This window comes from Aulonocara stuartgranti (assembly GCF_965226115.1).
Source record: "Aulonocara stuartgranti genome assembly, chromosome: 15".
NCBI lineage: Eukaryota > Metazoa > Chordata > Actinopteri > Cichliformes > Cichlidae > Aulonocara > Aulonocara stuartgranti.
This window is the reverse complement of record NC_138951.1, coordinates 24564106-24591096: the sequence shown is the minus strand read 5'-3', so window position 1 is coordinate 24591096 and position 26991 is coordinate 24564106. Positions and strand designations below refer to the sequence as shown.

Genomic DNA, 26991 nt, shown 5'->3' with positions numbered 1-26991 from the left:
GAAGGCATTTTTGAGACTCAAAATGTGGTTTTAGTAACAGGGTTACAATTGGGTTAGGGTTAGGCATTCGTATTTCATTAGGGTAAGCAGCTCGGGAAAGCATTATGTCAATTAGATGTCCCCACAAGATATGAATATCCAACATGTGTGTGTATCTTTTGGTTGCAGTGCTGCCAAAGTTTGAGGTTTTGATCGATGCTCCGGATGTCATTTACCGTGAGGACCCTCTGGAGGGCTCCATCACAGCAAAGTGAGACTTGGCTTTGATCCAGTTTGTGTGTGAATGAAGTTGCTCCTCAGGATTATTTATGATCTTTCCATCCACAGGTACACTTACGGGAAGTCCGTTCAGGGACACCTGAATATGACGTTCATTTATCACTTTCACGGTACTGTCGAGTTTTACTATGAGGACAGAGAGGTTCGTATGTCAGTGGAATCATTGTGTAATTATTCCTTTAATATTCAGCTGTACAGTTATCATTATAGGCTCTCCCACTATCTGAACTTGTTTATTTTCTTTATTTAAACTATTAAAATAAAATTACAGACTAAAAGCATTTTTAATTACATTTTTTCTAAATATTAAGTTTTCTACACAGTGAAAAATATCTCTAAATGTAGTATAAACATACATTTATACTGTCTCGTAAACTAATAATGCAACATGCATGATATATGTAATATATCACGCTTAAGATTACTAATTACCTTCTCTTTATATTGATTAAATCATTTTTGACTGAAGAACTCCTGTCCTGATTACAACATTTGAGAATATACAGTTTATTTAAACTTAACCATCATAGATTTAACACATTAACAGTGTTCCTTTTCATCAGATTGATGGTACTGAAAGCTTCACATTTGATGCTCCTGATTATTTCCAAATGAGAAATGATTCCAAAATGATGTACTATGAGGGAAACGCTGAGGACGTAACAGTTGTGGCTCATGTGACTGAATACCTCACAGGTAATTCAGATTTTATTTATAAATGTTAACTTGAAATACCAAAAGATTGGTTGTACAGATCAGAAGTGACAATTTACAGCTTATTTCTTTACTTTTTGTTATGTTATGTATGCATGTATTTCATATATTGTTTTAAGTAGTTCTAACTTCTGAGTTTCAGCATTTCCAGGTGTAGAGTTTTATTCGAGGCAGTGTCCAAGCTCATATTTTTGTGAAATTAGTGTGTATTACAATATTTACATTATTTACATACAATTAAAACATCATTTTCTCCCCCAAATTGTGCACAGAATATCCCGTAATGATAAAGTGAAAACATTTGCTTGAAAATTCTGCAAAGTTTTTTTATTCTTTATTAAAAATAAAGACAAAAATATGACATGTACATAAGTATTCATAGCCTTTGCTTAATACTTTGTTGAAGTGCATTGAGTCTTTTTGGCTATGGTGCCACATGCTTGGCTCACCTATTTCTGGGCAGTTTCTCCCATTCTTCTTTACAGAACCTCACAAGCACCATTAGGTTGGATGGGGGGAGTCGGTGTGCTCATTCGGACCTTCAATACTTTTTTTCCGTACCCTACCCCAGATTGTGCCTCTTTACAATTTTAGAGGTCTACAGACAATCTCTAGGACTTCGTGGCTTGGTTGGCCTGACATGCACACACAGCTATGTGATGCATAGTGTTAATGGGACCATTGCACGTTTTGAATATCACGACATACGATAAATTTGCCAGAATTTTAAGCAAACTTCTTTCACTTTGTCATTATGTGGTGTTGTGTGTACCTCATAATGACAAGGTGAAAAATGAATTTAATCTATTTTATGATAATAAGGCTATAACATGACAAAATGGGAAACAAGTGAAGCGCTGTGAGTATTTTTTTTCCCAGATGCATTGCATTTGCTCTCTACTGTGGGACTTTAAACTGCTATAGTTTTTTTTAATTACAAAGTCAGGGAGATAGTCTACATAATTTTTTGGAATCTAACCAGCTTTTGTTCTTGTTTGTGGTGCTGACTCCTGTGACTACGTCTCATTTTTCAGGCATTACATATAACAGTACGGCAACAGTAGGTTTGTCAAAAACCAGATATAAAGTCTCCTTTGAAGAATATCACAAATTATTGAGGCCCTCTTTAACCTTCAGCGCCAGGGTAAGAAGGCAGCATTTAAGTGAAATGCAGAGTCTGAGCTGTACAGATAACAGATATTCCAGTGTTAATGTAAAACAATTATGCTAATTTTTTTTTCTAATTTTGTAGCTGAAAATATCTACATACAACAATCAGCCACTGTCACTGGAGGATCGCCAAAGCTTTGTTGAAGTTTCAGTGATTCAGCAAAAGCAAAGATTTTGGGGTTGGATCGGAGACATGGTGATAGACACGGAGCCTAAAACATTGAACAGTTCAGGAACTCCAAAGGAGATGCTACCTAAAGAAATGAAGTTTCCTGTCCCTGCAGATGGACTCATACCTTTCAGCGTTGAAATCACGAGTGAAACAGACATGCTCAGTATTGATGTAAGTTATACAATAATACCCTCATTGACTAAATATTATAAGACAGATTATTTCAAAATTTGACTTTAAAATGTCTGGATGTGGGATTAAGTAACAAGGCCTTTAGTTCTGTTAAGAAATCTTGAAAATTATTATTGTTTTACTTTATCTGTTTAGCCTTTGCTTTCAGACACAGCTTATTTCTTAATTTAGGATCCAATTTTGGAAAAAAAAATTACAGAATTAGTACTTTCAATTAACTTTTAATTTTATATTTAAATTTTAATTAACAAATGAGTCACTGCACAGCTAAACATATGATTTCAAATGTACTGGTCAACATTAAATTGAACAAATATACTCTGTAGATAGATCATTGACATCTGCTGATATTTTTTCAATATTATGTATTTATATCGAAAGAAATGGCAAAATGCATTAAAGTCTTAGGACATATTGCACTACGCTGAAATATAAATTGGTGTCTCATCTGCATAGAAGAGGGACAAAATTATGTGTTTACCAATTCAGGGGCCAACTGAAAGCTAATTTAATTTCAATTCTAAGTTTAATTTAGAAAATAGGCTAAGTATAACTTGTGAAAAATTTGGAATATATGTCTTTATTATATCAGGGTGTTATGATAATTCTGAATATCAACTGAATTATGTGACTTTTAAAGATTTATTTTGCATTAACTATATTCATAACACAAAACAAAATTTTAAAGGTAACTGTATAATGAAAAATGATTTTATCATATTTAATATCTAACAAGAAAAAGCACAACATGTTTGTTTAATATTGTTTATCTTGTGTGGGTTTTTTTTGTGATATTATCATTTATTTGCTTAAATGTATTTTTATTTAGCAGCAGGATTTTACAACTCACATATTGTACCTAAAAAGCTAAAGGCTTATTTTATTCTGTAGTTGCTAGGTGGAGAGTGCTAATAGCTACAGGCAAGAATAAAGTAATCTACTGTGAAAAATCCACACCTGACAAGAAAATCACGTACAAAAGAAATTACACTTGAATAAATTAATATGAAAAATATTTACGTGTTAACTAAAACAGAAATTAAACCCAAAAGCATGATCATGATTTCAAATTACATTTAAAATCTTTGGTATCTCTTTTTCTTCTCAGGCTTCTTTTGAGGACAGCCACAGCAATCTATATATACAGCGAAGCTACACATCCCCCAGTGAGAGCTACCTGCAGATTCAGAAACCCTTCACACCTCCAGAGGTAAAGCTGAAGAATACAAGGAACTATTTAAAATTACCTTTGTGTCAGCATTGTAAACATGCAGGTAATATGCCAAAATAGTCTATGGTTACCTTAGATGTCCTTTCAACACACCTCAATCACATGCACTGAGTTCATTATAACAATTTGTTTCATTTACATTTGCTTAGTAATTATAAACATTCAGTTTTTATGTCCTGCCTATGATTCAAATTAAAGTTAACTTAGTTAATAATAATAATAATGGATTGCATTTTATATAGCGCTTTTCGGGGCCCTCAAAGCGCTGTACAATGCTTCCAAGTGACTGCTTGTGTGAAGATGGTGAGGCTTCTAGAATGACTCGTCCAGTGTAGATCTTCAAAAAACAGATTTACAGCCAATTACTGACTGTGGTTGTAGAACATTTATACTCATACGTAACGTCACCATTTGACCTTCTTTCAGGTTGGTTCGCCCTTTCTGCTGCACATTGAAAGTAATTTTCCATTGAATGAGGTTCACTACCTGGTATGAAAAAAAGCATCAAATATTATTACACTTTGTCAAATTTGTAGTTAATTTGATTAATATTTAAATAAAGCACATTTCCAACTGTTGAAAGTTGTTTGTTTTCCAGTAGTGGTGACAAGAAGTTTTAAGTATTCAGTTTATTGCTGTAAGCAAAGAAAGACGAATGTATGCTTCCAGCTTCTTATAAGACCTTCCGTCTGTATCTTGTGTGTAAAGGTGAAGTCAAGAGGACAGGCGATTTCTGCCGGGAAAGGCTCTCCTGATCTGACTCTGGTCCCAGAAGTCTCCTGGGCTCCTCTGGCCTGCATCATCGTTTACTGTGTGCACCCCAGCGGAGAGGTCATCAATGATGCAATCCAGCTGCCAATCAGGCAGTTTTTACAAAACCAGGTGATTTTTTCATTCTTCATTTTTTTCTTTGAAAAATAAACTAATTTGTCTCTTGAATTGTGTGAATATGAGGTTATGAAGTTGGAAAAAACGGTGAAGAAAAAACAATCCAAGTTACATGATAATAATTTCCCAGCAAACATTTCAGCAGTGAGTAACCGTCATCTTTTCTCAATGTCTAGTCTTAGTAAAAAAAAAAAAGAAGAAAAAGAAAAGAATAGTTGAATGAAAGTTGTGTCAGTGTTGGAGAAATACGTTTGCCCTCTGCCTGGTGTCCTTCTTTGACTATCTAGCAATTAGAAAAACAAGCAAAATATTGTATTTTGTGAAAAAGCCTAAAAGCTCATGAAAAGACAACAACCTGCAAAGGTAACATGAACTGGTGTCTTCTTGCTCTGGAGTCCATTTCTTATCCCAATGAGGTTTATATCTTCTGCTGCCCTGTGCCATAATGCTAGTGTGTGTCTCTGAACATCCTGTGACTATCTGTTCACAACCAGGAATAATATTTCTTTATTATATTATTGTGAATATATTTCTTATGTTAAAAGATGGTCTGACTGGACCTTTATACGTAACTCCTAAATATCCTAACTGACTTATTCCCTGACTTTATTAAAGTTCTAAATAATTATTATTATAATTATTTTTCTTAAACTGGTCTTGCTTTTAGCTTTTCAGGCTGACTTTGTCTAATTAGTAGGCAGGACGTTTGCGCCTAAGATGACCACATTTGGCACATTATTTTTCACTGATTTCATACACATCAAAGAGTTGAAAAAAAAAAAGCAAACAAAAAACAAACCTCAGAATTTTGAAATCTCACATTTTTGCTCACAGAGATGACTTATTTTTACATTATGGTTTAAAATTTTTGTGCATGTTTAATATGAACATCCACCATTAGAGCAGGACATATATAACAGGAAATAACGAGTAAAATGGTACTTTTGCAAATTTGTGACTAATCAACCTGTGATTGGCAGGTGTCGCTTAGTTGGAGCAGTGTTGTAAAGAGGCCAGCTGAGACTGTGACCCTGAATGTGAGTGTACTGGAGCCCAACTCAGTAGTCGGGATCCTGGTGGTTGACAAGGCGACGCAGTGGGCGGGATCAGACAATGACATCACCACGGAGACGGTATGTAAAATGTTAAGATAAGAACTGTATGTATACATTCATGTGAAAATAAAAGTTTTGACAGTAAAACTACGTTTCTTTTTCTAACTTCGCTCGGTGAATCGCCTCGGCGTGACCAACTACGGAAGCTCCAATGACACCACGTCTGTCTATGACAGACCTGTCGAGCCGTGCTCAGGGCTCCGCCCCCTCGTACTAACACGGCCGACCAGCTCCTCCTAACTCATTCTCGCTTTCTTCCCGTGAGAAACTACTTTGAGCTCCCTCAGCGCATCCAGGCTAACTTGATTAGCTGCTTAACAGTTCTCAGGCGTCCCGTGTAGGAGTACGTCGCCGAACGCAGTTTTTCCGGTTCCAGTTTGGATCGTGCTGAGTAAGTCCTTCGAAAGAAGTGTACTTAGAGTTGCACTGTGGAACAGCAACCGCGTCAGGCGAGCTGTCCCAGCGGTTCCTGGTTTTAGTTAGCGAGGTAGCCGACGTTGTGTGACTCGGGCTAACGCATTATGGCGAGCTGTTCGTTCAGTGTCCGGCTAGCATTAACTTGTTAGCAGGCCACGAACCACATTAGCGTCTCACTAGCATTAGCTTGTTGGTCGACCTAGGGTTCGGTTAGCATTAAGTTGCTAACGATATTGGCTAGCGGAGTGCAGCTAACGTGTCACGACGAGCTGACTCCCGCCACGACTAGATCGGATTTAACACCCGCTGCTAGTCCTAGCTACTTACGGGCTAACGTGTCGAGACGAGCCTGGTGTAGCCTAGTCTCACCCCTTTCCGCTAACCATGTCTACAGCTCCTACTCCCGCCAAAAGGTCAGAGCCGAAGGCTAAAGAGGCTGCATCCCGCCCGTGCCCCGCATCATGCGGTGCCACCATCTCGGGCAGGGACCCTCATCCAATGTGCATCGTCTGTATGGGTGCCAAGCATGCTCGGGCTTCACTGGCGGACCCTCAGGGATGCCCACACTGTGCTTTGATGCCAGAGAAAGTCCTGGAAAGGAGGCTGAGAGTAGCAGTAACGAACAGTCAGGACCCCTGCCTGTCGGCTGCTACTGCTACGAGCGATATCCGTCATCCGCGAGCCTCCACAAGCTGGGCGGACATGATGGAAGAAGAGTCCCCGCTCATGCCCCCATCGTTCGAGGACCTCCTCGATCAAAACGTGGGCGAGCCGGGTGGCGAGGACGCGGAGGGCGATGCCGACTCCGACCTCCTCGACCTGGAGGACATGGATGAGGAACAGGAGGATGACTCTACCTTTCCTCCCCAGCAGTCCAGGCCACCGAGTGGGGCTGAAGTTGCACCCCTGGTGGACAGCAATTTGTACGAGGTCTGCAAACGGGTTGCTGCCAAGCTAGGCATCCCATGGCCAGCCGCCCAGGATGCCGAAGGGGCAGAACGCGACCTGTATGACGGCAAGAGGCTCCCACCAGCCTTGCCGCCATCAAAGCAGCTTCTGCCAGCAGTCCCAGCCTGCATGAAAGAAATGAGTCGCTATTGGTCAAGCCCTTTTAAAAGCAAGCTTCCGACCAAGGGCTGCTCTAAGCTTGAGATCCAGGGGATGGGTGAACTGGGGCTGACCGAACCCCCAGCAGTGGAGCCTTCAGTGGCGTATCACCTTCACCCTAACCGCAGGGCAATCTCAGCTTCTTCTAGCATTTCTTTGCCCAACAAGATAGATCGCCTCACGGCATCTATTTATCAAAGGATGTACAAATATGCTGCACAGTCAGTATGCTCACTTAATGCAGTCACACTGCTATCAGCATATCAGGCAGAAATTCTGGAAGACATGGGCCGTCAGCTTGACTCGGGTTCCCCGAACCCAGCCCTCTGGGATGAAATCTGCGTGGTTAATGATCTCATTCTTCGCTCCTCCAGGGGAGCAGTCCAAGGGTGTGGTCGCGTTATGGGCCTTGCAGTCTCGGGTGAGAGAGCCTTGTGGCTAAACCTGTCAGGCCTAGGTGATGCTCAGAAGGCTGAGGTCATGGATGCAGCCTATGACCCAACCAAGGGTCTCTTTGGCCCAGCCCTGGAGAGAATGAGAGAAACAAGCACCCGCAGAAAGCAGGAGGGTGAAGCATTAAATCTCTGCTTACCCAGAAAACCTAACTCTCAGCCCCAGCAGGTGCCAAGAGCTGGCTTTGCAGCAACAGCAGCAGCTGCGAGAGGGAGACAGAGTGGGGTCAGAATGCAGAGAGGAGCAGGAGGCCAGCAGGGTGCCCACCAGGCCAAGGTAGAGAACCGAAGACCTTGGGGCAAGCATTCCTTTGCAGCAGTTGCTGCAAAGAACAAGCCGTTACACCCGGTCAGCCTAGCACACCTGCAGCATTCTGTGTCACCCCTCTTTTCTTCCCCAAATAGAAGGAAGGTGTTAGAAGGGGTAACCAAATCACTCCAAAGTTCAGGGTCTCCGGAAGTTTCCAGTTCACCAGGAGCACCCTCTCAGTCTCCTCCTCCAGTTCAGGGAGGACAGACTTGTGGACAAATGGCGCAGTGTCACCAAACACTTCTAAGCACTCTGTCTGTGTCACCAAGCACTGCCCAGAGTCATCAGACACTTCACTGTGGTTTGGGGGTAACAAAAGAAATAAAACGTGCATTTCTGCAGTCAGGCAGTTTGCCAAGGGCAGAATGTCCCCCCCAGTTTCAAAATAAAAACAAAAGAAAATCACTGCAATTTGTCTTTGTTCCCAGCGGGGTGAGCTCACGCTCTTCCCGAGGGGGAGAGCCCCAACTCCTTCCGGGAGACAGGGGTGACGTCACGCTACCGCTTCTTCAGAGGCCCGCTTGCAGCGCGGCTGGAGCAGTGGCGCGCATGCGCAGTTCATCCCTGGGTCTTGTCAACCATTTCCCATGGTTACAGACTACAGTTTGCGGCAAAACCACCGAGATTCGGCGGAGTGTTAGCTTCTGTGGCCAGTCGCAATTCAGCGAATGTGCTGGAGGAGGAAATATCCTCCCTGTTACACAAACAGGCGATCGGAGCGGTTCCGAGCGAAGAAGCTCAGCAGGGCTTTTACTCCCGCTATTTCCTCATCCCGAAAAAGGACGGAACGTCGCTCCGTCCTATTCTGGATCTGCGTGTGTTAAACAAGCATTTGAGAAAGTACACGTTCAGAATGCTCACACACAAGACGCTTTGTCGCTCAATTCACACAGGCGATTGGTTTGTTACAATCGACCTATCAGACGCATATTTTCACATCGCCATTTATCCTCCACACAGGAAATATCTCAGGTTCGCTTATCAGAGCGTAGCGTACGAGTTTCAAACTATCCCATTCGGGCTATCCTTAGCTCCGAGGGTGTTCAGCAAATGTGTGGAGGCAGCGCTGTCTCCGTTAAGGAACAGCGGCATCAGAATATTCTCTTACATAGACGATTATCTAATATGCTCACGATCGCGCGAGCAGGCGATCAAAGACTCCGAGGTGGTGGTGAATCACCTCACGGAGCTTGGGTTCACTATCAACCTGGAAAAGAGCCACTTGAAACCCGCACAGTTTACAGAGTATCTGGGGCTCAGAATAGACTCCATCTCTTATCGTATCGCACTTTCTGAGCGGAGGATCGCATCCTTCACTCACTGTCTTTCCCGTTTTCAGCTGGGGAAAGTCGTGCGGTTCCGACTCTGTCTCCGCCTCCTCGGCCTCATGGCTTCGGTGATATCGGTGGTACACTTGGGGCTGCTTATGATGAGAGATTTTCAGTGGTGGGTCGCTTCTCTGCAGCTGTGCCCTCGCCGACATCTCAGTCGTGGTGTAAAAATAACGCAGCCATGTATCGCGGCTCTCCGGCCCTGGAGGAGCCCGACAGCTCTCGCGGCGGCGGTACCGCTCGGGGCAGTATCATCCAGGGTGACGCTGACCACAGATGCATCCCTGTCAGGTTGGGGTGCAACTATGATGGGCAGAGCAGTGAATGGCGTTTGGTCACAGAGACTCACTCTGAATCACATAAATGTGCTGGAGCTCCGTGCGGTGCTCCTAGCCTTACGGCATTTTCTGCCGTATCTCCGGGGTCAACATGTTTTAGTGAAAACAGACAACTCCACTGTAGTTGCTTATATCAACCGCCAGGGCGGCACCCGTTCCCGGCAGCTACACAGGTTAGCCAGGGAAATAATTATGTGGAGCAGCACTCGGCTCCTCTCCCTTTGGGCAACTCACGTGCCAGGAATTCTGAACAGGGGGGCGGACCTCCTGTCCAGAGGAAATCCACTGTTCGGAGAATGGAGGCTTCACCCACAGGTGGTGGAGCAGATTTGGCAGAGATACGGCCGGGCTGCCGTAGATCTCTTCGCCTCGCGAGAAAACACACAGTGCCCCCTGTTTTTCTCCCTGTCAGACGCACACGCGCCACTGGGCGTGGATGCGCTGGCCCATCCATGGCCAAAAACTCTGCTGTATGCTTTCCCTCCCCTCAGCCTGATCTCCCCAACACTGATCAGAGTGAGGGATCAGGGGCTGTCTCTGATTTTAATAGCTCCACGGTGGCCATCCAAACACTGGATAGCAGAAATCATCCAGCTTCTGGTGGACGAGCCATGGCCACTCCCCATCTGCAGGGACCTTCTGTCTCAGGCGCGGGGGGAGATATACCATCCCCATCCAGACCAGGTTGCTCTCTGGGCCTGGCCCGTGAAAGGTGGAATTTGAAGGCAGCAGGCATGCCTCCGAAGGTTATTGAAACCATTCAGAATGCCAGAGCCTCCTCCACTCGTTCCATTTACAGCAGTAAATGGCGTGTTTTTGAAGAGTGGTGCCATGAAAAGCAGATTATCCCTTTTCAGTGTTCAGTGGTGGAGCTGTTGTGTTTTCTTCAAGACTTGCTGGACAAAAGGAAAGCTTTTTCCACTATAAAGGTCTATTTAGCAGCTATTTCAGCCTGCCACGTGGGGTTTGGTGATAAACCTGCTGGGCAGCACCCCCTTGTAGGTCGCTTCATGAGAGGGGCGCGTCGAACGCTCCCAGTTTCTAGACCACTGGTCCCTTTATGGGATCTGTCAGTCGTTTTAGACGCCCTCTCCCACCACCCCTTTGAGCCTATTGGGGCAGTGGGGTTGAAGTTTCTCTCTCTTAAAACCACTCTGCTGTTGGCTCTAACCATAGCCAAGCAAGTTAGTGAATTACAGGCTCTGTCTATTCACCCCTCTTGTCTACAGCTGGCCCCGGGACTCACTAAAGCACTCCTGAGGCCTAACCCAGCCTTTGTCCCTAAAGTGTTGGAAACATCATACAGGTGCTCTACAGTAGAGCTCCTAGCTTTTCACCCCCCTCCATTCTCTTCCGAGAGGGAGCAGAGGCTGAACACTTTGTGCCCTGTCCGGGCCTTGGGGACTTATGTTGACAGAACAGCTGGATTCAGGAAGTCGGATCAGCTGTTTGTTTCCTGGGCCTCCCCTCACAAGGGCAGGCCCGTATCACGCCAGAGACTAGCTCATTGGATTGTAGAGGCCTTGGCTCTGGCTTATAGCTGTAAGGGCTTGCAGGCCCCCCCGGGACTCCGAGCACACTCCACTAGGGGTGTGGCCACATCCTGGGCGTTGTTCAGAGGTGTATCAGTCCAGGATATTTGTGCGGCAGCAAGCTGGGCTACGCCGCACACGTTTGTCCGGTTTTATCGGCTGGATGTTGCACAGTCATCCCTGGCTCAGACGGTGCTGGATTCTGGTGCCTCAGGTTTGACCTGAGATCCTGGAGTAGCACTGGAGAGTAGCTTCGGGAGCTGGCGCAATCCGGGAGTGGGCCATATCTCCCATAGTGAAACACCGAGCGAAATTAGAAAAAGAACGTTGGGTTACTTAACGTAATCCCTGGTTCTTTGATAACAGAGTGAGGTGTTTCACCAACACTTCCCTCCTTGCTTAGGCACGGAAAGAAATCTGCTTGGAATGAGTTAGGAGGAGCTGGTCGGCCGTGTTAGTATGAGGGGGCGGAGCCCTGAGCATGGCTCGACAGGTCTGTCATAGACAGACGTGGTGTCATTGGAGCTTCCGTAGTTGGTCACGAGGCGATTCCCATAGTGAAACACCTCACTCTGTTATCAAAGAACCAGGGATTACGTTATCTCACGATTAAATTGCTTGATTCGGTTCTACTTTACAATTTTGCCTCATTTAATCGTAATTTTGCAGGTATGCATTTATGCACAGCTCTCTTAATGTCCCAACACAGCATTTCAATTAGGTTGAGGTCTGGATGCTAATTGGCCCATTGCAACACTTTGATTCTTTTCTTTTTCAGTCATTCTGTTGTTGCTGCTTTGCTTGGGACCATTCTCCTGTTTGTTTTTGTGCCAAACTTTAGCTGTCAGACTGATGGCCTGAAATTTGACTCTAGAATTGGTTAGCATACAGAGAAGTTCAGGTCACAAGCGCCTGGTCCTGTGATTACAAAACAAGTCCAAACCATTAACCCTCCACCACTGTGCTGACAGTTTTTATGAGTTGTTTGTGCTTATATTCTGCGTTTGGTTTTCCCCAAATGTGCTTTGTATTTTGACCAAAAAATCTCCACTTGGGTCTCATCTATCCAAAGGACATTGAAGTCTTGTGGTTTGTTCAGATGCACCTTTGCAAACCTAAGCTGTACTGGCATTTTCTATTTAAAGAGAAAACGATTTATCCTGGCAGCTCTTCCAAACAGCCCATTCAGTGGCTTGCAAAAGTATTCGGCCCCCTTGAACCTTCCCACCTTTTGTCACATTACAGCCACAAACATGAATCAATTTTATTGGAATTCCACGTGAAAGACCAATACAAAGTGGTGTACACGTGAGAAGTGGAACGAAAATCATACATGATTCCAAACATTTTTTACAAATAAATAACTGCAAAGTGGGGCGTGTGTAATTATTCAGCCCCCTTTGGTCTGAGTGCAGTCACTTGCACATAGACATTGCCTGATGAGTGCTAATGACTAAATAGAGTGCACCTGTGTGTAATCTAATGTCAGTACATACAGCTGCTCTGTGACGGCCTCAGAGGTTGTCTAAGAGAATATTGGGAGCAACAACACCATGAAGTCCAAAGAACACACCAGACCGGTCAGGGATAAAGTTATTGAGAAATTTAAAGCAGGCTTAGGTCTGCAAAAAGATTTCCCAAGCCTTGAACATCCCATGGAGCACTGTCCAAGCAATCATTCAGAAATGGAAGGAGTATGGCACAACTGTAAACCTACCAAGACAAGGCCGTCCACCTAAACTCACAGGCCGAACAAGGAGAGCGCTGATCAGAAATGCAGCCAAGAGGTGACTCTGGACGAGCTGCAGAGATCTACAGCTCAGGTGGGGAAATCTGTCCATACGCAAAGTTGGCCTTTATGGAAGAGTGGCAAGAAGAAAGCCATTGTTAACAGAAAACCATAAGAAGTCCCGTTTGCAGTTTGCCACAAGCCATGTGGGGGACACAGCAAACATGTGGAAGAAGGTGCTCTGGTCAGATGAGACCAAAATGGAACTTTTTGGCCAAAACCATATGTGTGGTGGAAAATTAACACTGTGCATCACTCTGAACACACCATCCCCACTGTCAAATATGGTGGTGGCAGCATCATGCTCTGGGGGTGCTTCTCTTCAGCAGGAACAGGGAAGCTGGTCAGAGATGATGGGAAGATGGATGGAGCCAAATACAGGGCAATCTTGGAAGAAAACCTGTTGAAGTCTGCAAAAGACTTGAGACTGGGGCAGAGGTTCACCTTCCAGCAGGACAACGACCCTAAACATAAAGCCAGGGCAACAATGGATGGTTTAAAAAAAAAATGGCCCAGTCAAAGTCTAGATCTAAATCTAGACTTTGACTGTGCAAAGCACTGTATTTTTCTAAGTGCGCTGTCATTAACTTTTGCATTTAACTTGCTAATCGATGCTTGCAGAGTCTCAGATGTAGCTATTGGATATCTTGCAGTTTCTCTGAGCATTGCACAGTCTGACCTTGGAAGGAATTTACTGGGTCGTGTACTCCTGGGATAACTTTGGCATTGTGTTAACACATACCCAGCACGCTGCTAAAATGTTTTCTTTTACAGAGGTGCTCACAACTGATGACTGATGAACTGATGGCAACTCATTGACTTTTGATAATCAGCACGTTGGCTGTTCCTTATCCTCCTAATTCGTATGGAGGCAATCAGGGTTTACTGAGTATTGTTCAGAAGACTGCATTGAATCCTATGAAAAATGTTTTTAAAGTGAATAGGTTAAGAGATATGTGAAGAAGATGAGATGTTTTCCTCGTACATGATAGGATAGTTTGTATAAATGTAATTCAGCTTCTCAAACTAAAACAATTATTGGTTTCTTAAAATGTTAATAATTAAATATCAGCATGTGAGGCAGCTTGCTTACTTCAATCTGATCCTTAATTTGAGAGATCAAACTTGGAGCCTTGACTCATCTGTTTTTCATTCGTACTGACTGTTGTTGATCACATAACATGCTTTATTGTTTACAACAGTGTAACCTGTGAATACTAGAAGCTTCCATATCTCCTTGGGGTCCTCTGTAGTTTATTGTTTTCCAGCTAAATGTTCTCTGCCTTTTATAATCATATGCTTCCTGGTATATGATCCCTTTCATGTTCACCTGGGAAAACAAACCTGCCTCCCCACCCAAGTATCAGTTTAACAAGGCTGAACTTTTTTATTAGACATGTTTCTGTCCCAGTTTCCTTTGTTCGGTTTTATGGGGTGTAACAGTAGCAGCTCTTATATTGCTGGTGATATTTTCAGGTGATGAAGCAGATGAAGGAGTTTGGCAATTCCATGGCTGACGGCAACAATGAAACGCCAAAAATGGGGGATCCACACTCTGTTTTCAAGGTTAGCCTCCACAGAGAGACATCGCTTCTGTTTATTTAGTGACTCTGCTCATTTTCAGCTATTCTTTGACTCAAGAAGCATTGTTTGAATCACAAAATAATCCTTACTTATCTTATAACAGGCTCTGACATGGGAGGGCCTTCCGTGATCATTGTGTGCCCTAGATGCTCATATTTACAGATATAATATCAAACAAATCCAAGAGTAGAAACAACTGTGACCCTGAGTGTTCAGAGCAGTCGGTGCCTGAGCTTTTAACTCACTTATACCTACACTAAAGCCATAATTCTAATATTTTGACATGTGTAATATTTCTGTAATTACTTATAACTCATAACATAGAGTTTTGGTTTGGTTTTCCTCTTTTTCACTGAGGGAAGATGGACAGTCTTCACTTTATTTCAAAATGAATAATATGTAATGATAGTTCTGTTTTTTTGTACAGTCATGTGATCTTGTGGTTTTCACTGATGCCAGTTTGAAAACGTATCAAATAATGCACGACTTCCGTAAGTGTTAAACAGTATCAAACATTTTAAACATTGTGGATCGGTAATGCTAATGTGACTGATACTTTTTTTTTTTTTAAACAGCAGGGGAGATAATGTTTTACACTACTGCGACAGAGCATTTACGTGGAGAGCAACAAAAGGAACGTGTGCGTTGGTACTTTCCAGAGACCTGGATCTGGATGGACACAAACACCAGGTGATATTTCAGTGTCAGACTGTAGAAACAGTTGCCTCCTGCTGTTTCATGTGACCTTTACTCTACATATTGAAAAATAGAGTTTAAACAAAAGTTTTCAAATTTTATGTAAATTGTAAGGCTGCAGCACACAGACACCAGAATTTCACACACGCAAAGCACAATTTTCTTGAACAGTTGATATAAGAACACAGGTCACATTATTTTGGAGACAGTTGCATTTAAAATACTGCAAAAGGCAATATCAAGGCAGTTTATTTTCTTCACACCGAGTGCCACTATGTACAGGTGAAGGAAAGGGATTTGGGGTCTCTAGGGGTCACGAGGGCAGTGAGGGGAAAACGCACACGGTTAATTCAGACACAGGACTTCTCCTCCCAGGGATTCCTTTTCGCGCTCACACCGCACCAACACACCACATTCACAACAGATCAGTAGCAGGTCCTCGGGTGGGGCATGCAGAGTCAGGCATGAAAAGAGGAGATTGGTATCAGAATAGCACTTCAAAGAGAAACTTGAAGAAAGCTGCTGAATACAGGAAACACTGACGAAGGTTACACAATAATCCAGCGACGAAGCATTCCCAGTGGCTGCCTTAAGTAGAGGTGGACCGATTCGATATTACGTATCGGTCCGATACTGACCTAAATTACTGGATCGGATATCGGAAAGAAATAAAAAATGTAATCCGTTCCATTAAATCACGAAAGCGCCTCACAAAACTTGCGACACGCTGTAACTCGCCTCATAACCTTAGCACATTGAAGCAGTATTCATCACGTGATAGAGCGGCTGTGGCGTGCGAGAGGTGTCGGTGGTCTGGTTCAGCATTTGGAGCCTCGCTACCAATCTATATAGTAACTGTTAAGTCTAATATACCCTAGTAAGCTATAGTACTTTTTCCTTTGGGAAGGCTGTGCAGTCTGCAATTCTGTTGAAGAAAGATGTTGAATCTATTTAATATTTCTTGAAAAAAAAAAAAGATTTCTGTGCATTTTTTCCCCCCCCACACTGCATCAAATTAAAGTTGATTACGTCAATTAAGCATCATGAGGTGGAGGGTTCCCTTTTTCTTTTTTTTCTTTTTTTCTTTGTTGCTGGGAGTTGAAACCCTATTAGTTAGGTACTCTAATAGGGTTTCAATAGGCACTTAAGTACTCTTTAAAATACCAGAATAGGGAGGATGGTGTAGGTTTAAGTTTATTAGATTGATCAGTATTGCTGAACTATGAAAACATTTTTTGCATACAGGTATAACAGAATAGCTTTAGTGTTGTTGTTTTTTTGTTTTGTTTTTTTAAACTTGAGTATGAACTTAGGCAAAATGCAGCAAGATATTTAAAAAACAGTTTTATTGATTAAAAAAACACTATATCGGATTGATATCCAAATTCATCATATCGGTATCGGACATAAAAAAGTGGTACGTGCCATCTCTAGCCTTAAGTAGGGAGCCTGTGAGAGTGTTGGTCAGATGATTGTTTGCAGGTGCGGGAGCCATGGGCGGGAGTCACAATGAACTCCGCCCCGGTAGTGCGCAGGGCGCGAGAGGGGAGGGAGAAGGGGCAAAATATACAGAAACACTTGTAGCCATACTGAGTCTGCCGAACAGGCACAGAGACCATGACAATAGCAGGAGTAAAACAGGTGGAGATGTTGAATTCAATCAGTCCACTTAGCAGAAGTGAGGCCAAGAGGCTGTCAAGAAATGCAGTTCCTCTAATGTCCAATAAATCCACAGACCCCAAAGTTAACAGCAGAAATAAACATGTTTATAGTTTGGGAAAAGCCTCTACTTTTGTTCTCTGTGAAGGTTCTCATTCATCCAGGTCAGGGGTCGGCAACCTGCGGCTCTTTAGTCCTTATAGTGCGGCTCCGCGTGGTTTGGGAAAATAGAAGTATTTAGTTGAAGTGTATTTTATTTATGTTAGTTCTTTTTTAACTTGTAGTTCTAAATTGGAAGATTATTGTGATATTGAAATATAAGAATACAATTATATTCTATTATTTTTTTCATCGCTCAAAATAAGCGTCACACTCGTGGAAGCTGGTATATCCGCTGAAACACCACGCATTTATCGAGACTTTCAGCCCCAGGTAGGCCAATTATTGACCTTTGGTAAACTATGTTAAAAACAAACACTGCTCATGCCTCACAGATGACAGCTTACAATCCTGCGTAAAGATGAAAGTGACTTCGTACAGCCCCGATTTGCAGACGCTGTGCGCAGACATTCAGGAGCAGAAGTCCCATTGTACCATGGCAAGCCTGACGATGTTTGCATGAACACGCTTTTCAGCATCTCTTTATTGACCACTTTTCACACACGGTTGCTATACACAGCCCGACACATACCAACACAACAGCATAGAGAGCACAGACGTTCAGGTGGCGAGGGGTGATTGCGGGTGCTGCTCAGGTGCGTCCGACTCCCCTGTAGTGGCGCTGCAGACCACGCCCCGCCACACACGTTAACCAGGTAAATTACATATTTAGGCAGAATTTTGCAAATATCTATTTTTCTTTTCTTTAGTAGTATAGTGCTTTTTTTTCCAATTATTTTTTTAAAAGCCAGGTCAAGGCTCCAAAAGCCCAAAGGCGAGTAGGGTGGCAGCTCACAACAGTATTTGTTTGCTACATGGATCATTTTAGTTCAGTTGGGCGTCTTTCCTTTTGTTATATTTCTTTAAGAGTGTTAATTACATAATTAAATGTCATTTTCTCTGTAGCACTTCATAGATTTCATAAGCAACACACCTTAGTTGTTCACACAAAGCATAAAAGTAAAAAACAATAATTACAGTGTTATCTTCATTTTAGATGTCAAAAAGCATTTGCGGCTCCCAGTGTTTTCTTTTGTGTGGAAACCGGGTCCAAATGGCTCTTTGGGTGTTAAAGGTTGCTGACCCCTGATCCAGGTAATTGTGGTCTAAGTTTGGAAAGAAAAGCGTCTGGGCGTCTTTAAGTTTTCTTGAAGATGCTTCACCTCTAATCCAAGAAGCTTTTCAGTTCCAAGAGTAATTGGTGGAGAGTCCCAGATTTTAAACCCCATGGGAGTGTCCCCAAGAGGGTCTTGGACCCCCTATTGTTCCTCTACCTAATCACACAGCCAAGGTGTGAAAACTGTTTTGGCTCACTGTGGTGGGACGTGGTCTGCGGTGCCGTGCAGGGAGGGTGGATGCCGTGCATCCTTAATCACGCCCACCGAGTTAAAACATGGGGACTCAGGGGTCGGTGTGTATTGTGGTGTGATGAGATGTAAATAAATGGCTCATAATTGCGATCTGTGGTCCCGTCGTGCCATATTCACACCACAGTCACAATCAGCCAAGGTTTTGGGTGAACCCATTGTGAATCCTAGCCTCACTCTATCATGTGATTTATTGAGGTTAAATGGCCCAGGATGTGAGTGGGTGTTATTTTTGCTGTTACCTTGGCATATAACCTTAGGAGATGATGTCCCATATACATTCATATTTATGAAATGATAAAAGATATTACCAAGCTAACGCTGAGTAAGCTGTGGTGCAAAACAAAGGCTCAAACAACACAAAGAAGGTGAAGCCACAAACAGTCAGAGATCTCATAGATAATGGTCAGGATCTAAGTTTTTAAGAACTTTTTTTTTTCTTCTCCAAATAACCATTCTCCAACCTGCAAAGACAAAAGACAACGCACCTCCAACACCTAACATTTTAAGTCAGTAAGCAAACATACTGTTTGTAAGAAAGCTGATGACCTGCACGGTATGATTCTTCAGAAACCGTTGGGTCAGATGCAGTTTTTTAAAATTTAAAGTTCTCTCTCTTCTTTTTTTTTTTTTTGCCGTTTGTTGCAGTAATTCAAACACAAAGGAAATGGCGCTAACTGTACCAGACAGCATCACAACCTGGATTGCCACTGCCTTTGTGATGTCTGAGAATCTGGGACTGGGAATTGTAGAGCAACCAGCAGAGGTATTAAGGTTTATATATTTAATTCATTTTAATTTTTAACCCTGTATTATTAAATTTATTCACAGTATGGCTTTTTGGCTTATTAATCTGAGCAGTAGCTGTTAGCATTAGCATCTCTTGTAACCAGGTTTTCTATGCAACCTTCCTGCAGCTGACAGTGTTCCAGGATTTCTTCCTGTCCTTAAATCTTCCGGCCTTCATCATCCGGGGAGAGGAGCTGCTGCTGGAGATCATTCTGTTCAACTACCTCCAAGAGGACCAGAAGGTGAATCTGCTTCTCCTCAGACACAGGCAGAGTGTACATTAATATAAGAGTCTGCCAGCATTAGACAAATGGGTCATTTTTAACCCTTGGTACGGTGCTAAATTAGCTTTATTATGGAGACTGCCAAAAATAAAATTAAACGAATAAGTTAGAAAAAAGAAAAGTACATGTTTAAAAATAAAAAATGTTCAACTGTGTGGTCTAAAGAATGTCCTATATTTTATATATAGGAATATAAATATGGACATCAAAGAATTACTTCTCAAAGTATACTGTAAGAGAAAACCTTTTCTTTAATAGTTAAACAGCTTTTGACCTTTGGAAAATTCTTTATTGTTTTTATTTATTTTATCGGTTGTTATTTTAAGAGTGTGTGCTTTCTTAAGTTTTGATCATGATAACTTTAATTTCATTTTGTAAAGTTTTTTAACTATTATTTATCTATTTGTGGGATTTGAGGCAATAAGAAAACAAATAAAGAATATTAAGTCAGAAATATACATTTATGTCAAATTTATAGATTAATTATTTCCCATATTTATTTTTTTAAATAAAATATTTATTTTTATTACATGTAATCATAATCTGTATGTATTTATGTAATAATAAATTTTGGGCATTTAATTAATTGTTGCATACTTATGGCAGCTTCTGCCTGCCATACATTATTAAATCACAATACAGTACAGCAGAGTTAGACTTTTGTAAGATGCTGCCACCTAGAGGAACCATAAGCAGACAGTATAATAGAAGGGTGGCTGCTTTTTAGTTCAGTGTCCAGGATCTTGGTGGTATCAGTGGTGAGTTTCTTTGTTTTCTTTGAACCGAGAGTGTTGAGAACACTTAAAATGTGACCTTTCCCACACATATCTGCGTCTTTTTAAATGCGAAATTCTGTTTAACCAATGTATATTGGGGGTTCTTTACGTGTCAAGTTGCCATAATCTAAGGTGGCATCAGTATTTCTGAAAATTGATATGTTCTTTAAACCCTTCATGAAAGAACAGGCCTCTTTGGTTTCCTCCGACTCCCTTTGTGCCACGTTAAATGTGATCACTCTGTGCCTTTGTCGTTAGGTCACCGTCACTGTTGCACAGAGTGAGACCTTCGAGTTCGTCTTCCCAGACAACGAGCAGCTCTCCACGCCCGGTGTTCATCCGGTGTTTGTGAAGAGTGAAAGCGGAGCCACCGTCCTCGTTCCCATCAGGCCGCTGGTCCTCGGGGAGATCCCCATCTCTGTGAAAGCCAACTCGGATGCAGTGTCCGACTCTGTCCACACAACAGTGTTAGTTAAGGTGCGCAGTGAAAAATTTCCACAGTCCTAAAACAGTTCAAATAATTAATTTGGCTTAAAAATACATTTATTTGTTGTTTTTGTAGAACTTTAACTCCCATGCTTAGATTTTATTATCAATATGAACTTCTGTTATTATCAAGCCTGTTATAAGACTACTACATTGTTAGTCTTTAGTCTGACTAGATCTTGTTATGGGGTTACTGATTGGTCTCTAGGCCTGAGGGGCACCAAATCTCTCTATTAGCTTTTACTGAGAAGGAGCATTTTCCAGGTTTTAACAGATAACAAAATAACTTGTGAAATTGTGACAGTGGAAGTTGAACGTGTATATCCTGTTTGTAAAGTGCCTGTCAGCCATCTAAAGCACAAACAGGCAGGGAACTCTGCTAACGTTACCAATCCTCGCCATCTACTCCACTGTAACTAAAGAAATGTTGACCTGGTTTCACAGCTCTGCGTTTCCCATTTCTTACTCACCATTTTTGTTTGCCTTCATCTTTTGCATGTCCATTCATCCTGCAGGCCGAAGGTCTTGAACAGTCATTTTCCACCTCCCTGCTGCTTGAGCTTTTACCAGCAGGGATGAGCCTGTCTAGAAACGTTACGTTTACCTTCCCACCAGATGTTGTGGAGGGCAGCGAGAGAGCTTCAGTTATGGCTGTCGGTATGTAAACACACCAGGGAGAAACCTTGAGTAACAGATTCAGATCACCTGAGATTGCAGGCTGATTCATGGTAAACAACAAAACAGAAGACAATAATTCCTAAAAATAAGGTTTACTGAAGTTGTTTTCACACACAAACTTTGGAAAGTTTGGAAATATTCCACAGATGTCCTTTGTCACGTGTAGGACTTAGCAGGAAATGGTTTATTTCAGACGGCTTTTCATCAGGTGAGGGAAGTACCTGGATAGAGCGTAGTGTATTATCGTAAGAAAGTACTATCCTGAACTTACAAAACTATGGAGGCGCCTTTTTGACTGAAATTTAGAAGATGAAAAAGACAGTGGAACAATCACCACTTTACCCATATCGTGGTGATATGCTCTTTTAAAATTTACCAATTTCTTTCCTTTTTTAAAGGGTTCTTCCAGTAAGTTATCAAAAAACAGACTAAGCATCCAGGGTACCAGTGATTGTTTTTGTTCCTCTTCCTCATAAATATTAAATTACTGCAGATTATTGTTATTATGATTTAGATTGTCAATCTTGGAATAAGTTACATTTGCATATGTTGGTTTTTGCAGTTTTTAACAGAGTTTGAATACATTTTTCAGCCCTAAAATTGTCATGTGGATATCTCCTGGACATATGATTTTCTAAGAGATTAAAAATGCTGAAAAAAATTTGAATTAAAAATGCATAAAACTCCAACCCTCAATAGTTTACTTCAAGGGCCTGTAAGCTCAGAAAATTACAAATAGAATCAAAGTAAAATGGCCTCATTTAATATGCTAATGTTCATTAAAAAAAAAAAATCTGCTGATTCTGATCAGGTAAGAGGCACCAATTTCCTTTGCAGCCTTTACAGCATGTACAGAGATAACATCTAAAACCTTTTACTGATCCCTAAGTAAAAAAAAAAAAAAAAAAAAACTAACTTCAAAATTTACCCCACACCTATACATACATAAAATTTTGAGATTTTTTTTGTTAAATGCTCCCTCCATGTCACGGGCTGCGATGGCAGACCGTGGAGTGACAGTGAAAGCAGGGCCCAAACGCGAGACTCTAAGTGAAGGACAGTGGATTTATTTACAGGAGGTGAAAAACACACAACTATATACAAAATCCCAGCACTGTGGTCCCGTGGTGATTCTCCCTGAATCCCACACAGTGCAGATGTCCGTGAGAAGTGAAAGGTGGCGACTCCAAAAAACTCCAATTCCCACACCGTGACTTTAGAGGCGTACTCCGCTCCCGATTCCTGGTAACACAAAAGGCAGAGGGTTAGCAGGGGATCTGTTTCCGCGGAGGTAACGTAAAAGCTCACGGCAGTACTGACGAGTTCTGACTCAAGGATCCAGCATCGGCCTCAGCTCAGCTGCAGTCCTAAATGCCGTTCCTAGACGAGCGTAATCTGCTGCAGCTGGCAGAGGACGACGAGCGGCAGGTGCGGCCGTCTCTCGAGTAGACCACTTCCGGGTTCGCAGTCTCCTCAGCGAACCCACACCTCCGGAAGCTCACACAGAGACACATGGAGAGATGGAGAGCAAACCAATACAACACACGGAAAACATAAACATAAACATACACTGAAAATGCCTGAGCCCTGGGCCCCTAGACCCAGGCCATGACAGTACCCCCCCCTCTAAGGGTCGGCTCCCGACGACCCAAAAACACAAACCAAAAACAACAGTACAACCAACCCAGGGCGGGCGGCGGGAGGTCCAGGACGGAGGGCCCCAAAACCACTCCGCTAAACAGCCACTACAAAGCAACAACAGAAAAACACAGTTCAACAGTCCAATCCACCGGTCCAGCGGCAGCAAACACAGTTCCGGCGGCCGACCCGCAGGATGGCAAAACAAGCGGGACCCGCCGCGGGTTAGACAGTGGCGGCAAAACAGTTCAGGTGGCCTACCTCTAACCCCTTGATGGAAACGCAGCAGCTCCGGCGAGCGGCCACGGGTCCGGCAGCCGCGGCGGAACGGTTCCGGTGGCCTGCCACGGGTCCGGTGGCGGCGGCGCTGCTCCTCCGGCGGCCTGCCACGGGTCCGGTGGCGGCGGAACGGTTCTGGTGGCCTGCCACGGGTCCGATGGCAACGTCGCTGCTCCAGTGAGTAACAGCGAGGCGTGGCACATGGTCTATGACGCGCCGGTCGCTGACGTGGACGCACTGGACGTGGATGGCGTGGAGGCCGCGCTAGACGTGGAGGTCCCTCCGGTTCGCTGACCTCCGGCTGAGCGGGTCCCTCCTCGGCTGGCAGCGAGAGCCCCTCCTCGGCTGGCAGTGAGAGCCCCTCCTCGGCTGGCAGCGCCGGTTGTTCCTTCCGCTCGCCGAGCTCCTCTGCTGGTGGTTCGCTGAGCTCCTCCGGCTCGCTGAGCTCCTCCGGCTCGCTGAGCTCCTCCTGCTCGGGCATGCTGAGCTCCTCCTGCTCGGGCATGCTGAGCTCCTCCTGCTCGGGCATGCTGAGCTCCTCCTCCTCCGGCATGCTGAGCTCCTCCTCCTCCGGCATGCTGAGCTCCTCCTCCTCCGGCTCGCTGAGCTGCTCCGGCTCGTTGAGCTGCTCGGGCATGCTGAGCTGCTTGGGCATGCTGAGCTCCTCCGGCTCGCTGAGCTGCTCCTGCTCGGGCATGCTGAGCTCCTCCGGCTCGCTGAGCTGCTCCGGCTCGCTGAGCTCCTCCGGCTCGCTGAGCTGCTCCTGCTCGCTGAGCTCCTCCGGCTCGCTGAGCTGCTCCTGCTCGCTGAGCTCCTCCGGCTCGCTGAGCTGCTCCTGCTCGCTGAGCTCCTCCGGCTCGCTGAGCTGCTCCTGCTCGGGCTCGCTGAGCTCCTCCGGCTCGCTGAGCTCCTCCGGCTCGCTGAGCTCCACAGCTGGCGACGCGGGCTCCTCCCGCTCGCTGAGCTCCTGCTCGGGCATGCTGAGCTCCTCAGCTGGCCGTGCGGGCACCTCCGGCTGCGCTCCAGTCACAGATGGATGATCCGGAGGCGAAGATGGTGATGCGGTGTACGCAGGCGGGGAAGGTGAAGGCAGAGCCGGTGAAGAAGATGGCAGAGGGGTGACTACATGCGGATGAGATGACGACGGCGCTACATCCACAGATGGTGAAGCCGCCAGCGGCATGGAGACTGCTGAATGAGGCGAGGCTAGTCGTACTGTAGGCCGGCTTGCAGCAGCGTCAGCGGCGTCACCATCCACTGAAAACAAAAAAGCAGATGGGGTGAGAAATGAAAAAGTGTCCTTATTACTCACCACAGCCGGTTCTTGAGATGTCCGGGAGGGCGGCTGCGGTGAGGAACGCCGGCGGCGCGAACGTCGTTTCCATGTAGACGTCGGGGCCGGCGTCTCAGACTGTGAATCCACCAGCTGTCCGGGCCGGTGTGCAGCCTGAGGAGGAGAGTGGAGGTGGAGGGTGGAAAGCAGGAAGTCCAGGACAACTGAATTAAGGGAGTCCACCAACCAGGGGAATTCAAACAGCATCCCCTGCAGCCGCCTCTCCACGGCGCGACGCAACCCCTCCGTGGGCTTCTCCCACCACAACTCACACATGCAGTAAACCTTGTCCATAACCTCCCCCCTGAGCCTCTCCTCAGAGACCGCTGGGTCCAGACGTGGCGCTGTAAACCGAGCTGAAGGTGGCCGCTGATCGGCTAACCGAACTGAAGATGGCTGCTGATCAGCTAACCGAACTGAAGGTGGCTGCTGATCAGCTGACTGAACAAACATAGCTCCAGAATAAAGAGTTCCAGACGAAACAGTCTTGATTCCTGGATTTGAAAGAACGTCAGGCGCACAGTCTTCTGAACCTATGGGAGAATAATCGCTCTTAAAACGAAAACTTCTATTTTCCCAAACCGGAGAAACACGAGCTGTAGTGTTCATGAAGCTGGCGGAATGTGACGAGGGCGGATTTTGATGTGGCTGCTCCTGCAGTGATGTGGGAGCGCTGGGTGTGTCGGGTGGCACGAGAATAATCCCTAGCATCTTATAGAATGCCTGAGCGGGCGTAAGCTGATTGCTGTCAGGCTCATAGTAATCCTCCCGGGACCGGCTAGGGCGTTCTCTGCGAGACCGAGGCGTCCGCGGAGAGGAAGCAGACGAGTGGGCCGAAGGGTAGGCTGCCAGCGAGGAACGGCAGCACGGAGGCCCTCCAAGCACTAGTCGGGTCCCGTCAAAACGGGAGCTGCGCTTCCGCGGTGAGTCCGCTGGGTCCATAGTGGCTGGATCCTTCTGTCACGGGCTGCGATGGCAGACCGTGGAGTGACAGTGAAAGCAGGGCCCAAACGCGAGACTCTAAGTGAAGGACAGTGGATTTATTTACAGGAGGTGAAAAACACACAACTATATACAAAATCCCAGCACTGTGGTCCCGTGGTGATTCTCCCTGAATCCCACACAGTGCAGATGTCCGTGAGAAGTGAAAGGTGGCGACTCCAAAAAACTCCAATTCCCACACCGTGACTTTAGAGGCGTACTCCGCTCCCGATTCCTGGTAACACAAAAGGCAGAGGGTTAGCAGGGGATCTGTTTCCGCGGAGGTTACGTAAAAGCTCACGGCAGTACTGACGAGTTCTGACTCAAGGATCCAGCGTCGGCCTCAGCTCAGCTGCAGTCCTAAATGCCGTTCCTAGATGAGCGTAATCTGCTGCAGCTGGCAGAGGACGACGAGCGGCAGGTGCGGCCGTCTCTCGAGTAGACCACTTCCGGGTTCGCAGTCTCCTCAGCGAACCCACACCTCCGGAAGCTCACACAGAGACACATGGAGAGATGGAGAGCAAACCAATACAACACACGGAAAACATAAACATAAACATACACTGAAAATGCCTGAGCCCTGGGCCCCTAGACCCAGGCCATGACACTCCAGGGTAAGCTGACTGTGGTAATTTTAATATTAATTAACGCCACTGTTCCAAAGTACTACAGAAATAATTATCCCACCTTTCCTCAAACTTCTAACATGCATCCTGCTATACTGATATGCACTATGCAGTTATATTTAGTAAGTAAAATTTATTTATAGCACATTTCACAGATAAAAACCACAAAGTGCTTTACAATAAGATCAGACATACAAGTTAAAATTAATTAAAAGCCTGTTTGTATAAAAATGTCTTCAGCTGCTTTTTAAAGGAGTCAGTAGAGTCTAGACAGCGTAAAGACAAAGGCAGAGTTCCACAGCCTAGGTGCCAGTGCCTGAAAAGCCCGATCCCCACGTGTTTTAGACCTAGTACGTGGGACCACCAGTAGCCTCTGACCTGAAGACCTAAGTGCTTGGGATGAAGCACGAGGTTTCAACAGGTCAGAGATATACTGGGGAGCTTCACCGTGCAGAGCTCTAAAAGTTACAACTAAAATTTTAAAATGAACCCTAAAATTTACAGGCAACCAATGAAGAGAAGCCAAAACTGGAGTAATGTGTGACCTCTTGTTTGCACCAGTTAAAAGTCTTGCCACTGCATTTTGTACAGACTGAAGGCGATCCAGAGCTGATTTGTT

General features: G+C 44.5%; 3 protein-coding genes and 1 long non-coding RNA gene across 9 annotated transcripts in view; 1 reads left to right on the top strand and 3 right to left on the bottom strand.

The window, feature by feature from the left end:
• Positions 1 to 26991, bottom strand: part of LOC309689835 (uncharacterized protein) — a gene marked incomplete at its 5' end in the record, with an annotated part of 76791 nt that overhangs the window by 9631 nt on the left and 40169 nt on the right. The window lies entirely within an intron of this gene.
• cd109 (CD109 molecule) overlaps positions 1 to 26991 on the top strand; it is a 54241-nt gene that overhangs the window by 4046 nt on the left and 23204 nt on the right. For 4 of the 5 annotated variants that reach the window (XM_082505925.1, XM_082505926.1, XM_082505929.1 and 1 more), the window contains 16 exons: positions 169 to 250; positions 328 to 421; positions 843 to 975; positions 2028 to 2137; positions 2246 to 2506; positions 3636 to 3737; positions 4185 to 4247; positions 4467 to 4640; positions 5627 to 5779; positions 14514 to 14603; positions 15049 to 15112; positions 15197 to 15311; positions 19151 to 19268; positions 19420 to 19533; positions 20610 to 20828; positions 21353 to 21494. In XM_082505925.1, coding sequence (XP_082362051.1) covers positions 169 to 250; positions 328 to 421; positions 843 to 975; positions 2028 to 2137; positions 2246 to 2506; positions 3636 to 3737; positions 4185 to 4247; positions 4467 to 4640; positions 5627 to 5779; positions 14514 to 14603; positions 15049 to 15112; positions 15197 to 15311; positions 19151 to 19268; positions 19420 to 19533; positions 20610 to 20828; positions 21353 to 21494 — 2034 coding nt within the window. The remainder of the gene's footprint in view (positions 1 to 168; positions 251 to 327; positions 422 to 842; positions 976 to 2027; positions 2138 to 2245; positions 2507 to 3635; positions 3738 to 4184; positions 4248 to 4466; positions 4641 to 5626; positions 5780 to 14513; positions 14604 to 15048; positions 15113 to 15196; positions 15312 to 19150; positions 19269 to 19419; positions 19534 to 20609; positions 20829 to 21352; positions 21495 to 26991) is intronic. The other variant, XM_082505927.1, reaches the window with a different exon arrangement.
• Positions 22563 to 23916, bottom strand: LOC309689495 (uncharacterized protein). Of its 2 annotated transcripts, none has more exons than XR_014271409.1 (2): positions 22836 to 23916; positions 22563 to 22757 (listed from the first exon to the last, which is right to left on the bottom strand). XR_014271409.1 is itself a non-coding variant. In XM_082505970.1 (2 exons), exons 1-2 carry the CDS (start codon positions 23911 to 23913, stop codon positions 22732 to 22734), a joined length of 525 nt encoding a protein of 174 aa, XP_082362096.1. In that variant the 5' UTR covers positions 23914 to 23916; the 3' UTR covers positions 22563 to 22731. The 2 variants fall into 2 exon arrangements, 1 of the variants encoding a protein (XP_082362096.1); XM_082505970.1 differs by having other exon boundaries at positions 23415 to 23916.
• LOC309689499 lies at positions 25787 to 26318 on the bottom strand. Its single transcript, XR_014271416.1, has 2 exons — positions 26060 to 26318; positions 25787 to 25981 (listed from the first exon to the last, which is right to left on the bottom strand). It is a non-coding gene; the product is annotated as an uncharacterized lncRNA (long non-coding RNA).

Coding starts and splice junctions, on each gene's coding strand:
- LOC309689495 (XM_082505970.1), bottom strand. CDS start 23,913: ATGCCCGAGCAGGAGGAGCTCAGCGAGCCGGAGGAGCTCAGCGAGCCG. Junction 22,758..23,414: donor TTTCCATCAAGGGGTTAGAG/GTAGGCCACCTG, acceptor TTGTGTTACCAG/GAATCGGGAGCGGAGTACGC.